This window comes from Merops nubicus, unplaced genomic scaffold (genome assembly GCF_000691845.1).
Source record: "Merops nubicus isolate BGI_N331 unplaced genomic scaffold, ASM69184v1 scaffold5191, whole genome shotgun sequence".
Classification (NCBI taxonomy): domain Eukaryota; kingdom Metazoa; phylum Chordata; class Aves; order Coraciiformes; family Meropidae; genus Merops; species Merops nubicus.
In genome coordinates, this window is record NW_008586080.1 from 1 (window position 1) to 18,520 (window position 18,520).

Genomic DNA, 18,520 nt, shown 5'->3' on the forward strand with positions numbered 1-18,520 from the left:
CCCCCTCAGCACAGTTAAGGTCCCGTCGCGTCGCGCTGAGTCGGGCGCAGCCTGCGGCGACTTTCTGCTTGTGACCAGTGGCACCTGGGCGCTGGGCCGAGCACGAATCCGCAGCAGGAGGGGTTTGGGGCCCGTGCTCCCTGCCTGTCCCAACACAGACCCGAAGCAGGCTGGTTTAGGAGGCCGTGGATGGACATCCCTAATGAAGCCACCCCTCAGCATTGGCCAGGTCCCCAAGAGGCTGGGTGCTGGGCACACTGCAGCCGCTCCCAAAAAGCAAATGGGCCTCAGTGGAAGTGTCAAGAATCAGACCAACTTCATCTGTTCCCAACAAAATATTGTAGACAGTAGTGCTAATGAAACTCCTATTAGTGGTGATACTGGAATTGCCACTAGTACCATAGTGAGCAATTCTTGAAAACAAATAATTTCTAGTATGTTCTTTGATGTGGAAAAAGAACAGTACATCTTACTCCATTTCCAATCGCCCAGTGTTTTGCTATCACCAGTGGAAAGGACTAGAACTGGTAATACCTGTACTACCTTTGCTTGGTGTTTGGCTTGTTTCTCTTCTAAATAGCTATCAGTGTTTCCTAGTTTTCCCATTTGGTAAATCGTGGTTTTGTGACCAGCTCAAATACCAGACTAGAATGAAAGAATGCTACCTAATATTTACTCCATACTTCCTTACTAGTTTCATTGCTAGAATTACTAGAATGAAACTAGTAAGGAAGTATGGAGTAAACAGTAGGTAGCAACTTAATTTTTTTTTTTTTAAAGCAACTGTGTTGCTTTAAAAAAATTAAATATGGACAGAGCCCTGAATATATTCTCATAGTTGGGTGATGACAGTTCAACAGGCCCATTGAAGACCATGCTGGAAGAAGTAAGAGCACTCTGCCTGCCAGAAGTCTAGGTTTTCACCTTTCTCACAGGGTCCAAAGCTTGCTTGCCTAAAATCCCAGATTTCCCATGGAGTAGGGACCCTTGAATACATCCATTGTCTTGTGTCCTGTTACTGGGAGGGGCATACCTGCAACTCCCTAAAATTGTGCCAGCCTTGTTAGCTCAGTTCTGCCCAACCAAAAAATCACTTCTAATTAGGAGACTTTGGTCATCATGATAAATAACCTTACACCAAGTATATTCTGTAAGAGAGGAGTCTGCAGGAGTGGTTATCATTGTTATTGAAGAGCTTGCTGAGGGGCTTCTCTTCCTGCCAGATTAAATTTTTGGCTATGAAGATCTTTAATACTTCATTGGTTGAGCGCTGAGACACGTAAACCACTGTATATATGTATTTGATGAAGCAACCTTGAAATACCAGTAGATATCTGGGACATTAAGTACTTTCTAGAAGCAAGAAGTGCATCCTGAAAATACTTCTTGTTTTCCCCATTCTGCAGCACATACAGTTTTTTTATGTAGCATTTCACATTAGAACCTTTCAAAGCAGGAGGATTTTGGTTAAAGATTTTTTCTTGTGTTTTTGTTAGGGAAAAAAAAAAACAAACAGTATTACTTTAAAGCTTAAAAACTACTTGTCAACAGATAAAGAAATGAAAGCACACTACAGGTATTTTAAGGTAACATTAGGATCTAGCAGAGTTCTGTATGGATTTCTAAGAGTTTCTGTTGTCCAGGGTCTTTATTCTCTGCTTCTAAGAAAGAAGAGACATGTAATTTTTCAAGATCTTAACCACAGACAAAATCATTATTTTATAGCAGCTGACTGCATGGGGCAGGTGGAGGCTGTGTGAATTCGATCAGAAATGAGTTTCACGAGCAGCACAAAGACAATTTTTGTTATTCAGTGTAAAGCCAAGCAGGCTTTGGACAAATGCCTATTTTCTGGCAGGGTTAAGGAGATTTTGATACTCGTCACTAACTTTGCCAAATAAAACACATGTTCATCTAACCTGGATGTGGCTTTGTACTTCCATGCTTGGATATGAGTTGGATCTCTTCCCTGGAATCCCATTCTTAAGCAGATAATATAGAAATGTGCAATGTAACAGAAGTATTTTGAATACTGGAATATATATCTCAATGGGGGATTTGACTGAAATATATTTAATGGAATATAAATCTCTTTGAATAGAAATTTACTTTTAATTAAAAGTTTTTTCTCTTTCATTTCAGGCTAACTACTTATCTAAATTTTCAAACGCTCCAGTTATATGCAAATTGGTTGGAAGAAAAGTTCTTGATGGAGTTGGTCAGCCAACATTAGAAGTAGAAATACACTGTACAGTTAAAAACTGTGAGCAGGTACGAGCTGCTTTTTCCTGTTTTATTTATTTTAATAAGCCAGTATTAGGTAGAGGTACTATTCTGCTCACATCATAAGGAATATTTTATTTTCCATCTTTAATGAAAGGATATTAATCTGTGGGACTCAACAGTTGAGTGTTGTTATTTACAAAAGAACTCTCATAACAGTTAGTGGCAGCAACTATAAAATCTTTATTTTACATCTATTAGACAATATTTTTTTAATGAGTGGGATGTGACAGTGCATCTTTGTATATTAAATTTTTGTCTGTCTTAATTTAGCTTTTCCTTACACCTCATATCTAGCCCTATAAGTTCATTTTCCTTTTACTTTTTTGGTTTGCTTTGGTTTGGTTTTGGTTTTGGTTTCAGATCCTTGTCTTTGTATGACAGTACTTTAGAAAACAGTACAGGTGAGAACCAGTAGAGGTGAAGGCACTTTTTTACCCTGAGCTAAGAGGCAGATGTGGGTGATGGCTGAGTCAAACACCTGCAAAGCAAAACTGATGGAGCATTGCCACCTCTCCCCCAACCTGAAATATTCAAGATACTGTCTTGGCAACTCTAGCTGTTGTGGAGCAATTATTTCTACTCTCCCTCAATTAAACTATGGTTCACTTCATTCTTGGATTCAATATAATTTTGTAGATATTCACAATGTGTAAAGTTACTACTGTTAATGCAGCTCTGTGGTATTTGTAAATAATGTCTTCATTAAGTGAATTTTCTTAAGTATCATTTATTCTTCATCATTACAGAAAGAGAATTTTGAATGACCTAAGACAAGATGTAGCTGATGATGAGGGATGCCATTAAGCATGAATGCTGATGAGTCATAGTACCTAATGACTGTATGGTCTTTAAAATAGCTCCAGTCTATTCCAGTAACAAAATATATGTGTAAAGCAGATCTGTCAGGGCTTTTTGCCTAAGTAGTTAAGAAACTTGAATAACGTCTGTTCATACCAAAGTATGAGAGACTAGAAAGAAGGTGCTGGATGAAAAGAGGTAAGTGGAGCAAACAGTAGATTTGGTGATAGGTACTTCTAGATTTGGTAAGGACATATACTTCTTAGTTGTTCAAATGACATTTGCAAGTTGGAAATTAAATGGTGTTTTAAGCCATGTTACTTTTTTGTTTCAGAGGATTTGTTCTGCTGTAATGTCTTCTCATTGTCAAATACCTGAAAATGATTCCTCTGAAACAACTGAAGCTGATGAGAAAGAGAGAGATGACTCTGTTAGCACTGCTGTGGAATGGGTCAATGGATCACTGAACACAATGTTAAAAGGCTTGAAGCCTGCTGACCAGTGTCAAATTGATGAGATACTTGGGTAGGTCTTGCATATTGTGCAAAGTAGTGTATTTGAAATGTTAATTTATATTGTAAATGAAAAATATATCGAATAGTCAGTGTGTTCTGCTGTTATTTTTAGGATGTGATGTCTTCATCAGATACATTGCACTATATTATTTCCTTTTTTCTCATCATTATGGTATGGAAACCATGCTGATTTTTACAAGCTTTCATACATGAAACACAAAAGTAAGGGTCTCCAAGGAAAAACAATGCCTGAACATGTTTGTGAGTCAAAGGCTCCATTGAAGAAACTTGTTCAGTGCCAGTTTAATTCAGTGGGGATGTTTTTTCACTCTTCATTTCTGTTTGTTGCATGGCAGAACAAAAGCAGCACAAAAGGCCTGTATGTGTGTGTCTTCTGCATCCACCTAATCCACAGAAAACATATATATACTTACAGTTGTCAGGTTCTGGTGGAGTCTTCTTTCTGAGCAAGTTACTCCAAAAGGCTTCTTTTAAAGGCAAACATAGTTTCTTTAGTAAACATTCTTGTTTATTTCTCCACACAAGTATTTCTTCCTGGGAGCTTCCCAAAGTAAAATACAATGGCCATATTTTTCCATTCAAAGAAATATATCTGGATTTTATAAGAAGGAAAACCATAAGGTACAAATATCAGAGATGGATCTGAATGCATTTTTATGGTAACATTAGAGGAGCTACCAGGCAACGTGGCTTTCTGCACTGTGGCAGCAATAACATGGCCTGTGGACCTCTTCTGCAGCTGGAAGTGTTTCTTTCAGGTATACCACTGAGGGGGATGACACTTTGCTGCAGGGGTAGCAGTTGGGCTGCCACACAGACTGTAGCAAACAGACCTTCCACATGGATTAGCTTTGGGAAAACCTTGATGAAGGGAATAAGGAGTCAACTGGAAATAAATTATTCCAGCTGAAGTGAGTTTAAGCTTTTAATGTATTGTTTACACTGCTGTATATACTTCACATACTCACTGTGCCTGAGCTGGGTGACTGAGACCCACGTGTGTAGTTTCCACTTCATGCATGTAATTGAAATTCAGACACTTTTGAACTTGCAGCCACTTAGATAACCAGTGTTCAACTGACCTGCTGGATTGGCAACCTCGGCCAAGCTCTTGGATGCCATGAAATGATGCCCCAATCTGTTACTACCCAAGCAGATACATCCTGCATGCTAAGGCTGCCTGCTCAGAGCTGACTTTCAAGCCCGTGTGATTTGAAAAGCATCTGTTAAGGTTTATAATACTTGCTTGTGGTTCTTTTTATTTAACTGATGTTGTAGATGACTGCCAAAAAATAATGTCATTTATTGACTTCTCAAATAGATGCTCTTAATCCACCTCTTAGCATGTAATTTAGCCTGTATCCTGTGTCTACTTGTCGCATCTAACAATATTTTGAGCCAGTAATCTTTATGCCTCTTTCCTCAGAGAATACTTTATGAAAAAGGTAGAAGAAAAAATCGAAATTCAAAAGCAAGAAGAAGAAAGAGAAGAAAAAGCAGAAGACACTCTTGCCCTTACTTCATGCATTCCATCAGCTACAGCACTACCTAGGAAAAAAAAATCAGCAAAACCAGGTTTTGGGTTATTTGATTTTAATATTTTCTGCAATACAGGTATTGATAAAGGTGCTAAAATACTTTCTGAAGTACTCCACGGTCATGGAATACTTCAGAATGCATGCCATAATGTCTCGTGGTCAAAGGGTTTGGTTACTCTCTCCTAAACCTTTCTGATCACAGCAGATTCTACTGCAGAATTGAGAGAGGGGAAAATACAGAGTTTTCTCATGATTCACTTGCATTGGTTGAACAGAGTTTCTGCCTTTGTTTTACAATTGGCTTAGACAGGAGGTTATTATTCATCAGAGTGAGGAATAAGAATGGAGGAGGATGCAAATGAAGAGTAACAATGAAAATTATAAGGAAAGAAAAGGGAATCACAAAACAGAACAGAAAAATGGAAATAGAATCAAGATAGAAGTTGAAAAGAATGGAAAGGAGGAGGAAGGGAAGTTTCTTGCTAACAGAAAAGGAGAAAAAAAGGTGAAGAGGAGAAGAGGTAGAGAGAAAGGGATAAGATGGGAATGATGGGCAGTACAGAGTAAAAAGAAGTGAACAACCCTACTAAAGTAAAAAGTGATGTGAGAGTAGAGAAACAGAGTAAATATACATGGTCAAAAAAAAAGGAAAAAGGAGAAAGGCACCATGTTGTGCCACTACCTGTGCAGTGTAAAGGATCTCTGCAAAGCACTGCACTTTGCAGATTTACTCAGTACTTACCACTAGTATATGCATAGCTCCTTATCCTCAATGTAAGATATATAAAACCTGTGGATAGTATGGAAATCATGCATAAACTAACCTGCATAACCAATTAAGGTCCTATTAAGGACATTTTATGATAAAATATCACGTGTATGCAGTTTTATTTTATTGAAATGAAAACTTGTATGGCACTCCTATTAGGAACAAAAGTAGTTGGTCAGATTTACAAAGAAGTCCCTGGTGGGTGTGATCCTTGAGAAGCAGGCCCTCATTTTGGTTCCACATAGGTGCTTACTGCACCTGTTCATGACAGCAATTCATGTGATAGTGGGAACTGCCAGGTTCCAAGCATTTTGACAAAAGCCACTCTACTGTATCTGAAATGGAAATAAGTTCTTTTGAAAGCATGTGGAATATTTAACAGACCTGTTTTCTCTTTGGAAAATCCAACTGTAGCAGGCCTAATTATTTTTCCACAATCATTATTAGAAGAAATCGAGTGTGTGTACATACTTGGACATCAGGTCCAAGCTGCTTATGCAAAAGCCAAGTACATAAAATTACTGAAATCGTGCTTATGAAAGGAACCTGAAAAGTGAAATAACATTATTGGATATTAATATAGATAAAAACCCAGATTTCAGTGGCTGAAATATCCGCAAAAGAAGTTGATTTGAAGTACATTTGAAGCCAGAGTGAGGGCAGATACTTTGCATACTTGTAAGTTCACTTCATCTAAAATAACTGGCAAGGTTAAGTTTAAGAAAAAGAACAAATTCTTTTGTAATTCACTGAGTGCATACTGAACTGACCATATTGTATTTACCCATATAACTGTGATACATGAGCACATGTTTGAAACCAATAAAGTATTTAGATACTACTCTGTCTTGTAGGAAAGAAGGGGTCAGAAGCAGAGAGGACAATCCCACCTGCAGAACCTGTTGAGTCAGTGCTTTGTGGCAGCATAGCCATTGGGGGAACATCCCTTGCTGTAGCTAAGGCTGGTGCCACCATTAGCTGTATCCCACTGTACTTACATATTGCACAGCTGAAACATCAGCAGGTACATGTGACTTCTGTAATTTTGTTTATTTTATCCCGGTTATCATAATTGTTCTAGAATTCTGAAGCCAGTAGTCCCTTGTGAGAGTGATATTAAACATACCTCACAGAATACACCCTTAAGACCATTGCCTGTAGCAGTCTTTGCCATAATTAAAATATGTATGAAATTATTCTGATTTTTAACATTTTTATTTTCATGTGGTACTCCCAATTACAGGATTCACCTAAAGAAATGACTCTACCACTCCCAATGGTTACTCTGTTGAACTGTGAAAAAATCTCACCTGCAAAACTGAAATTAATGAAGGAAGTTATGCTTATTCCACCAGTTCAGTTATCACTCAAACAGGTACTGTTTCATTTTTGGTTTTATAAATGTATTCTAGAGACTTCATAAAAACTATATATGTCCATAAGTACATAGATCTTTTCTATATAGTCCTTATAAATTCAGTTTTTCATATTTTGTTGCAAAGCCAAAGTTTTAACAAATGTTAGTACAGTATTCTAACCAAGGAACACTAAAGGAAGTAAATAGATGAAGAATTAAAAGAAAATACATGAAGATTTCCAGTTTAAAATGTATCTGTTAGTACAGAGGAAAAAAATCAGTGCAGTAAAGATGATGTAGGGGAGTTGTCTTACACAACAATAAGAGATATAAATTTGCTTAGAATGTGATTTTACATTAGTAGATTATAGACAGTATCAGTTGATGGATAGAGCATACCAAACAACAAAAGTCATAACAAATTCACAGGAAAGCATGCAGTCTTTGGGAACAAACTGCTTTAAAAATGAAATGGTGGTGATAGATGGGAATACAAAGCAGAACAAAATCTATTCAAGGGGCAAGAAGGATGGATAAGACTGACTGGCTCAACCCTCTTTTTTTGTTTAGCCATGTCTTGCATTAAAGAATGTATCTGGACAAGATGCCTACATCAGGGCTGTGGTTTCTTCTTTGTATGCTGGTGACCTGAACAAATAGCTGAGCTCAATTCTCTTTTTCCTTTTTCTTTAACTTTTTAGAATTGTCACCAAGAGCTCTTAATAAGGTTGCTAATTCTGTCCCTCCCAAAGTCATAATGCCTCCTAGTGCTCATGGGAGGGCAGCAAGCTGCAGTGCAAAACCCATGGCTGTTCTTCCTGTGCGGATGTGCTGTCAGCTGTGACTGACCTTCAGTATTCCTTTGCTAGTACTGTTTAAGAAAATCCAAAATGTGATTTATGCAGCTGGCATTGAACTTTTACTAACTCAGCTGAAAAAGAGTCTTGGTGTAAAAGCAATGGATTCATTTAACTGGAGGGTCCCTGCATTCCCCAGGGTTTAAAATGAGGACAACAATTTTTTTCCCTGCTTCCTGAAAATGTTTGAAGGTAAATGCATTCAGTTTTGTCAGAGTTTCCAATTAGGAAGTCATAGACAGAGTCACAGTTGTGAACAGTGATTATCATCTTCCCACTTCTCAGATACTGCACATACCCAGATAGTGCTTGCTTGTTAAATTTGGGATGGGTTCCTTTTGGAGAAGAGACCACTTTTCTTACCACCCCATTCAGCATCATGATCAAATATTCCTGTTCATTCCACTGCTGCTGACCCTTGGACACTTGACTGCATTTTTTGGGTGGGGGGATTGTGTTAAGGAAGCCTATGAAACTTTTTTTAAAAAATACTTTCTATTAAAAACCTGCATTTGGAATGCGTGTTCTCACTCTTCTGATTTAAGCTGCTAAAATGAAATAATTTATCTTTCTTATGAAGATTACTGCTGTTTAATTTCAGGGCATGGAAAGAGTTCTGGGAATTCAGAAAGAAATGATGAGACTGTTGCAGCCCCCAGGCAAAGCGGTACAACAGTAATGTATAATAATAGTGTGATGTCCTTCATTTGGTCTTTTTACTACTATTGTCTTTCTAAGCTTAAAAAGAACATTCAGCCTGTTATCAGGCTTAGTGTTATGGCATGGTACAGATGTGTTTCTCTGACAGATGAATAAAACATTGGCCATTTGGTGGTATTAAATTAACAAAGGTAGAATAAAAGATTGTTCTAAGCATAGTAAGACTTTCTGTTTACCTGAAGAAGTATACTGAGAGTGAATTATACCTTATATGACAATCACAGTGATTGAGTAATCACAGTGATTATACCTTATATGGTTCTGATATTCTCTGACACATGAAACATGTATTATTCAAGGTACTATTCCTGTATTAGTATATCAATACCAGAATATGCAGATCCTTTTTGCAAAGCAAGGTTGTTGAGCTTCTCTGACTACAGAGTCTAGATTCTCATTTCTGAGATCTCCAGTATTTTTGATAGGCTAGGTGAGAATCTTTAGAAAAACAAATGATGGAATGATGTCCACATAGATATAAACATTTTAAGTAAGTTACCACCACAAAATAAAACTGGATAGTTGCTGATAGCATTCAAGACAAAACAGAAGCTAGTTCTGAACTAAAATATTTTCAATCTTTTTAGGTCAAATTTCAGTCAACTTTTTTTTTTTTTTAAAATATACTGAGGTCTTTTTTATTTTTGGACTTTTCCATAGAATTGATTTCTTCTTTTACATCCAACAGTCCAGTCATCAACTAGCAGACAGTAAGAAAGGCAAAGCACATAATGCAGGGAAGAAAGCTCTGGTAAGAAAAGAAATTTTCATTTTAAAACTTTAGCAAAGTATTGACAACAGCAGGGAACCAACATGTCCTTAAGAACTGAAACATTAATCTACATTACCATTTTGGAAAGGTCAAGGCAAGACTTTTAAATATTCCAAATGCTTATATTTTACATAATCATTTGGATTCTTCTGACTATACTTTCCCTTCTTGTGGAACAATAACAGAAAGGGGATATTCTTCTGGACTCTGGTCATTTTTTACATCTAGAAATCCTGATAAATTATCCAAATGAGCATTTTGCAGGCCTGTAGTACCAGCAGAGAACATGCCCTTTTGATCATGTAAGCCACAAAACTTACCTATAAGCCTTGCATATCATGCTGTTTCTAACTCCTCTCTTAATCATGCTGCATTAAGTTCAGTGTTCCTGTTTGAGGTTATAGACAATGGCAGATACAGACCAGTAGCTAAAGGGCAGCACTCACAATATCACACAGGACATTGTGTTATAGGACTCAAATGATCTTTTTTTATTACTTCAAATCCCATAGCTTATAGTTAAGTTTTCCAAACAGTGGAAATGCCTTGCCAGTTTTGCCTTCCATTCAAGGATGATTAAAATATGATCAGGTGAGAATCGTTGCTGTTGTGGAGTGTACAAGAGAGAGGATGAATACAAGTTTTTGGTTTGGCTTGGTTTGGTTTTTTTGTCACCTAAGAAACACAAAATTCATCATTATTAAACAGCTGGCCAATGTTTTTCTGGTGGGTAATTCCCTTATACTTATCACAATATCTACTGCAGTAGCAAGTTAAAGTAATTCCTTAACATATGCCCAAATGTGCTTGTGGCTCGTGCCCAGGAGCCCTGTTCCTGAGGCAGACAACTCCCTGCAGCTGGGCTAGAGCTATTGCCCCTCTATGAAAGTTGTTCCTTCTAGAAGTCTTGCAAGATTCTAGTGTTTCTTGAACACTCCATAGAAGCAATATCTAAGCTGCAGCTGAGGATAAATGAGTAAACACTGTTTAAAAGTAAGGGTTTTTTTTGGCAAAGTCGTGGTCCACAGTGTGAGAAATTTTTACATAATATCCATGACAACTCAGAGATTGTTAAGAGTGCCTTTAAAATCCTTTTGTAAACCAGTACTGGCCATATAAGAGTGAGAACTACATGACTAGATATATTTCCAAGGACTGTTACCTCTCTACTCATTAGCGCTTGATTACCCCTCATTCATAGAGAATTGTCCTTAAAAGTTGCCAATGCGACTTCTGCAAACAAATTTATATTTTGATGACTGAATGCAGACTGAAATAACAGTGAAATATATATGTAAGTATCACATGTGTAAATAAAATTATTATTTTTGTTATACTTTCAGCCACGAGCCTTAAGAATATCACACTTAGGTTGCCCAACAACAGAATGTGATAGTCTAGAACAGCCACTACTCCTGATGAAAACAGCTTGCAGCAATGTAGGTCTGGAGCTAGGAACAGACATGTTCTTAGCAGTGAATTGTGCTGCTCATGAATTAATGGATTATGTAAGTTATTTTCAATGCTTATTTTGTTGGGTTTTAAAAGGAATGCAGCTATTAGTTAACATTAGTTATTTGTTATTATACTGCAAACTCACCTAGAAGCTTCTAACTCCATTTTTAAGGCATCAATCAAGCAAAGCAAAGTAACTGTCTCTGCATTTATAAGTGATGGTTGAATCAGTCCTACAAGTGTATTAGATATGTTACTGGGTTCTAAGAGCAAGAGCCCAAGACATGCAGACATTGTTCTGGCAGCATGATGCAGTGGGAGCACCAAGAATGCCTCTAACTTTGGCCATTCAGATGGTATAAGCCTGCCTGCATCAGCCCCATTTATTCCTTTTCTCTGTTTAATTATTTAGTAAGATTTTTCAGATCAGTCAGTCAAATCTAGCAAACTGGTGTAATGGTCAGACACCTACAGTATGCTCTACTTAACAAACCAGCTTCACTTCACGTCTCAGACAATTTGGAATTAAAGTACTAAGTGGCAAATCCTGGTTTGGGTTTTTTGTTTGTTTGTTTGGGAATTTTTTTGTTGTTTTTATTTCACCACAAGATGCAAATGAAATAATTATCTTCTCTCCACCTTGCTTTCAAGGATGAAGAGCAAGAAATTACTTACACAAGTATAATTCCTCCGCACCACTAGATGCTTATTTCTCCATTATATTACACTACATCTGTTGTTTTTCTCAAACTACCTTGACCTTTCCCTGTATTTTTACTTCTGTATGTTTTTATACCCCCTAGCATTCATTTCATTGTGTATCAATATCCTTTTTTTAATTGGTATTCTTCAACATTTTTATTGGACAAAGTTTATTTATCTCCAGCTGAAATCTTGAGGTTCTTGCCCCTTGCTTCAAGATCAGTCAGGTTTCTCTCTAAGCAGAAACTTCCATTTAATGTCTCATGAGTTTTTGTGTATTAGGGTGTAATGCAGTGACAAGCCTTCCATTACTAATTCCTTTTGTGAAGGCAGTTGCTTTCCTGACAGTCTGTGATACCCATATCCAGTGTCAGAACAAGCAAAATCTGAACCAGTGAATTATCAGGAATTGTGCAAGATTTTGTTGTTGAACTGTTGAAGTGACTCAAGCAGTGGGTATTCTGGCAGGCTTTGACACTCTGCCCTTGGTCACCCTCGTACACCGTGGTTTGTGCTTCCTAGAATGATGAGACTGGTTTTAAACTAGGGCTTGGGGTTTTGTTTTGTTTTGTTTTTTTTTAAGGGGAAATGGGCAAGGAAAGGCAGTGGTTTGCTTTTGAGCACTGAGGGTGAGCTCCTTTCCCCTAGCAATATTTTATGAAAATGGGGACAAAAAAAAATTAACTTTTTTTTTTTTAAGAGAAAAGTGAAAATTTTCACACAAGATTCAATCAAAATGTCAGATATTGCCAAGTTTATGTTAAATTAGTGTAAAACTGGCAGGGTTGCCTAGAAAATGCTGAAATAGGTCTCCCTTGTTTTGAGAGTGGCATCTTTCAGAGCCTTTGGCATAAGACAGCTGGAACCCTTGTTACTTTAGGCAGGGTTTCCTGTAACAAGGTGCCAACCACTGAGACAGGGAGTGAAGTGGACAAGTGAATGTCTGCTTATTGGCCAGCACACAATCCACAGCCTTAGGAGAGGTACTGGAGTCACCAGATCTGCATGCCTGCCTTGGCACTCTGGGTTCTGAAGACCTTCCTTATCTTTTATACCTTTTACTTCACTTTCTAGGCTAAAGGAAAATACGAAATACTCACTGGAACATTCAAAAGTCCCGATGAAATGGTTGAAATGTACATGGAACTGATTAATAAATTTCCTTTTATTATTGTATTAATAGATCCCTTAAGAAAAGAGGTAAGATACTACAATGCAGTCCTTGAAAAACTGATAATACTGTAGTGGCATATCACTGAACTTTTCACATTTTTACAAAACATATAAAATACAAAACATGTGTTTTCAGTCTTTAAGGAAATAATATCCCTATAAAACGTATTTAACAACTCATTTGCAGACCTGTAATTGATAATAACACTATTTTTTTTCTCCTTTTGACATAATTCCTGACAGAAAATAATCCTGGTACGATGAGAATATGGTCAATTCAAATATTTTAAAGAATCACAAGAAAATACTTTTTTTTCCGATTCTACTTGTTAACCACTGTAATTTTTAATACATTTTCCTTTTTTTGAAAACAAAGAATGCAAATTTCAAAAATCAAATTGTAGCATTTAAATGATATATCAATTATATTCTATTGCATTATTTGATCTATTTATTATATTACATGGCAGAAGCTAAAATTTGTGTATTGTTGTGTATTCCTTAGAATCACTCAACAAAAAAAAGATTGCTGCTTTTCTTTATGGTTGAGATTTAAACCCAAAGCCAGAAGAAACCTGTCACTGGCAGCACTGCTCAGCAGAGTTTTTAAAGTGGTAGTAAGATACTGTGATCAAAGTTAGAGCAGTTTGTTTAGTGTGGCCAATAGATTACAACAATAAAGTAGAATACTATAAAGCACGTTATCAAGTTACTGATGGATGAAAGAAACAGATTGCATCACCTTAAATATTAGCATTTATCCATAAGATTATAAGGTTATGTTTCCATGTGTTATTAAAAAAAAAAAAAAAAAAAGATAAATTGTAGCAGAACCTAAACTTACAGACCTGGATTCTGCAGCTGCACACCTTGATAACAATTTGCCCTTGCTGTTGAAGTGCACACTTGCTGTTCTTTAAAATAAATGCAGGGGTTTGCTTTCATGAACAAGACAGGAAGGCCGTGATAGAAGGGGGAAGCAAAGTGAATCTGCCCAGTGCCTGAATCAGTAATTCTAAACCATGTGAACCACAAAATCCATCTGGTTTTGTTCTTAACTGGACCTTTCGAAGTTCATTTTTGGAATGTCTGTGGTAGTTGCCTTCCTCTAGTTAGCCTTGTCTCCCTGCTCTGATTCAATCTGTCTTTCTGAATTACCCACGTTCCAAAACACCAGATTAGTCCCTACTGCTGCCAGGAGTAGGCTGCAGACTTCCTTGGGAATTCTTACAAAGAAACATATTTGCAATATGAAAATATGCAGGAAAATTACAACAGATAGTGAAGCAGATTTTAAAATAGAATACTGCTAAGGGAAATGCCTCTCCTCCCCCCTCCCCCAAAATCCACAAAGTTTACCCATGCCACCTCTTTGCCACAAGTAATTAGATCCTTGAGGATTAGCCCTGGTACCAATTCATTGCCAGAGAGCAGAACACTTTACTACTTAAGTTTAAGCATTTGCTTAGGTGTCAAAAACTTCATTTTCACTTACACATGGGCTTGAAATCCTTATGGGAATGGACCCTCACACAGATGCAGCTATACAGGTACAGAAGTCTGTCCCATCTGCAGAACAAGAATTATTACTTGCAGAATTAACAACTAGAAAAGCAACATTTTTAATGTGAGAACTCTTCATTCTGTGGACACAAAGAAAGCAAATTAATTTGTAAATATCTTCTTCCAAATTATTTGCACATCCTTGTCCTTTATCCTTAAATCTCGGTACCATGTGGAAAGTGCTTTAAGATCAAGAAACAAAGACCCTAAAAAAATGAAGCTTTGCTGGAAAGCTGTGTTCTGCTGTTCCCTCTGGGTCAGCCTTACAGCTCTGAGCATCCTGTCTTCATGTGTGTCACCGAGTCCATGACTGCCTCCTCTTACATTATTTTATAGTCAAACAAATATTATGACACTTAAAATGTTAACGCAAGAATGAGTCCGCCAAATAAAACAATATCAATTAACTTTATATTCCATTAAAATTAAATAACTTTCAGGAGGGAAATAAAAATAAACTCCTACAGTTAATTTAATTTGAAATATTTTAAATTGTACTTGTATGCAAGCAGCTTTGATTAATTGCAGGTTAGAATTTATGTTATCCAGCAAAACCTTAAAATCCAAGCAAAATTTCAGTAGTATGTTTTTTTCTTAGATAGACAGATTTAAAATACAGTATAAAATTTGTTTATATGAAGAGTACCTTTAGGATTCAATCCAATTTGCTTTCTTTTTCTAATTTATTTTTACCTCCCCATTTATGGCTTTCATTCAGTTTCAGTTTTTAAACTCCAGTTATTTACTGTATTTATATTAATGCAGGACAGACAACAATGGAATCAAATATGTTGTGCTCTTGGTTCCAAATGTTACCTGATCGCTGAAGATGCTGCCACATGTATTTCCAAAAGTAAAATTGACCAGAACGTGAACATACCAATGTGCAGTGGTGTTGTCCTGAAATATATCAACCAAACGAAGGTATCAGACCTCATAGAACTTACTGGACTTCTAGACGGTGAGTGAAGGGGGGAAAAGGCTGAATTTCAAACCCTGCAAGCCCATAAATAGTGTTTCTACACATGTAAATACTACATCTTTTAAAATAAAAAAAAAATATTGCCACTTCTGATTTAGAAATCAAATTGTCAGAAGAAACTAAAATTCCTTTTTTCATTCACGAATCTCTGTTCAGGAGCTGAAAACTGCATTCAAGGCTTTAACTATAGTGAATTAATGCCCTGTGGATGTTCTGAATAGGGGTGCCCTTTGACACTGCAGCTAAGTGTCATACAGTTAGATATCAGAATTTAAAACAATGAAAAGAGATGCAGTTCAGTAATCTGAATTTTGACTAACAGTAGTTTTAATAATTAAGAAAGCAAATCAAGTCCAAAATGTTTTAAATTGTGGTTTATGTAGATTATTGACTACATATTATTGAGCTTTTAGGGTAAGAGTACTAAGAACTTGTGCAGTTTCATATGTAAGATTTCTCTTGGTATTAATTTTCTTTATTCGTTAAATAGCTAAGGAATAGATGGACAAATTTAATATATCTAAATTCCTTCTGTATTCCTTAAAAAAAGCCCAGAATCACTGTATCAAAGCAAGTAAATAGCAGCTTAAAGATTTCAGTCAGTCAGGATAGTAAACTCTTATTTATAGGAAAGACAAATCATTACTACAGTAAGGAGCACATTTAAAATAAATGGAGCAGCCTGCCAGCCTGTGGAATACATTACCGGGCAGAGCGGCGAGAGACAGGAATTAGGGTGCTGGATCTTGCCTCATCTGTGCTGCAAATAAAACATAATGCAGCAAGCTAAGGGAGTTTACAGTCCTGGGAGACGCGTTCCGTCGGGTTTACTCCTGGTTGCATTGAAACTTAGATAGCCCAAGGGTAAAAAAAGTCCTAACAATTTGTCTGTCGAATGTATAAAATATACACTAATGAAGGTTTTATGCTCCCGATACATACAGGTCAAAGACATATTACCATATTAGGAAGTCCAGATGGAGAAGCTCCTGATGATAGCCTTGTGGATCTGGGAAGTATTGAAAGCTGTTCAATTGCAGAATTGCCAAAACACTGCTTTTAACATGAACTACTTTTTAAGGAGAGAGCCTGTTTCTGCTGGAGAAAGAAACAACGTTTTACAAAATGGGCTTTTTCTAGAGACTTGCTTTTTATCCCTGCAGAGAGTTAATCGTTGAGTTTAAAGAGAACACACAGGAAATTTGCCAAAGCAGGGAGTATATTCAAAAGTGTGTATGATCTATTTGGTTGCCTTAGTTTATAAAAAAAATGTGAGTTACTTAAAACATTTCTGAGCAGTAATAATATTTTAGGCAAAAATTCTTAGCACGAGTCTATTTAGCCTTTTTGTATTAAAGCTACATTTGCAAATAAAATTTCATTTCACACGCCAGCGAAAATTATTGTTTGCATCCCACAAATCTTTCATGAAGAGACTTTATTTCTACTTAGAGGAGGCTTTTTATCTGTAGAAAGGTGAGAGTGTGAAATTAGAAGCAGGATACCAGGTTTAGTAATTAAGAATGACTTCACTTCCCAAACGGTGCCGTTTTAAAATACGCCCTTGTCTCGTTTCAGGCTGTTGGAGTGGGTGCCAGGTTTATCAAGTTGGGAGGTCTTTCCCGTGGAGAAAGGGTGACCAAATACAACCGCCTCCTGGCTATAGAGGAAGAACTGGCCAAGAATAGAACTCTACGTATGAGCTTCTTTCTTACTTTGTTTTCAGCTTGCAATGAATACGAGAACAAAGATTGGAGGGAGAATGATTGAAACTGCTCCACAGGAGGGAAGGGAAATCAAAAGACTATAAATAAGCGCTGACAAAAAAAACCTAGGATAGCACTTGCCACAATGTATATTGTTGTCCTAATGGATTATCTGTTTACTGAATGTTAAAATAGACCCCTTCTTGAGGAGTAGCCTACATTAAGCTTTTTTTTTTCCCAGAATTAATTGGTTGGAGCCTTGAAGCCCACAGTGCAAAAGGAACAAAACAGAAAACCGTGCATATAACACGCCAAAAAGCTGCCAAGATGGAATTTTAGGCCAAATACCCACCTCCCTCAAGCCCCTAAACATATATATCTAACAAAACTTCATTTCACAGACCTCTTTTGTGCGTTAAATTTCCAGCAAAACCTGCCTGGAACACTACAATTGCACGGGTAAGCACAAAGTAAACCCCAAGAAATCCCAAAGTTGAGGATGCACATTCGGCCTTAGCCACTTGTGTGCATCTGCCTGTGTTTCAGGATCCACATCTTCTTTTTACACCAGAGGCTACAGTGTTCAATGCTTAACAGTTCATTAGAGCCTCTTCTCACTTGCTCAGGTATCAATCAGGACAGAATAAAGGCATAAAGGGGAAGCAGAGAGACAAGGAGAGAGAGAAAGGAAGGAAAGGGTTTGCAAGAATTTATTATCCCCAAGAAAAAGAAACGTGAACTAGAATTAAGTCATTTTACCCTCTCTTTCTAATGATTTTCAATGTTCTGTGTATAGCACTTGACATGTGCACTAGACAACAAAGTTTTTCATTTAAAAAAATCTATTACAGATATTTCGAGTTTTTGAAATCTCCCCTTTGCTCCTATGTAATCACTGTAAAAAACGAAGTCAGAAATTCTTTTTCCTAAGAAAGTAGTTTCACAGAATGCGTTTTTCAAAAACAAGATTATGATAGAACTATGAATTTTAACTGCCTCAGAGTATGAGCATCTCCCCTTTTCAAAGGGTGTAGTCTAAACAAAAGAGCTCGAGTCTGGCAGATATTTAGACCTTTATCTCATAAAGTGCAACAGCGACAATTCCCGAAGCCGTTGATCGTCTGGCAGGAATAAAATCCAGCATCTAAATGAAGAGCAGGGAAATGCTGGGGCGGCCCGTCCGCGCTGCGCACCAGGCTCTTCATTTGGCAGGCTGAGGGCAGGGGGACACGCTGGAGGGCTGGGAGGGGGTGACACCGACCCCCGGGAGCGGTGGGAGCGGGGACGCAGCCGGGCCCGGGAGCAC

At 37.3% G+C, this 18,520-nt stretch overlaps 1 protein-coding gene across 1 annotated transcript; it reads left to right on the forward strand.

The window, feature by feature from the left end:
- Positions 1-202: 202 nt before the first annotated feature.
- On the forward strand, positions 203-17,204 carry ENO4 (enolase family member 4; the record flags this gene model as incomplete). The annotated part of the gene is made up of 13 exons (XM_008948522.1): positions 203-403; positions 2,143-2,271; positions 3,419-3,609; positions 5,047-5,195; positions 6,782-6,951; positions 7,171-7,302; positions 8,743-8,816; positions 9,555-9,612; positions 10,977-11,141; positions 12,865-12,990; positions 15,292-15,487; positions 16,453-16,519; positions 17,086-17,204. Coding segments are annotated over exons 1-13 (1,777 nt in total), but the record flags the coding sequence as incomplete, so codon positions are not given.
- Between the last annotated feature and the right edge of the window lie 1,316 nt (positions 17,205-18,520).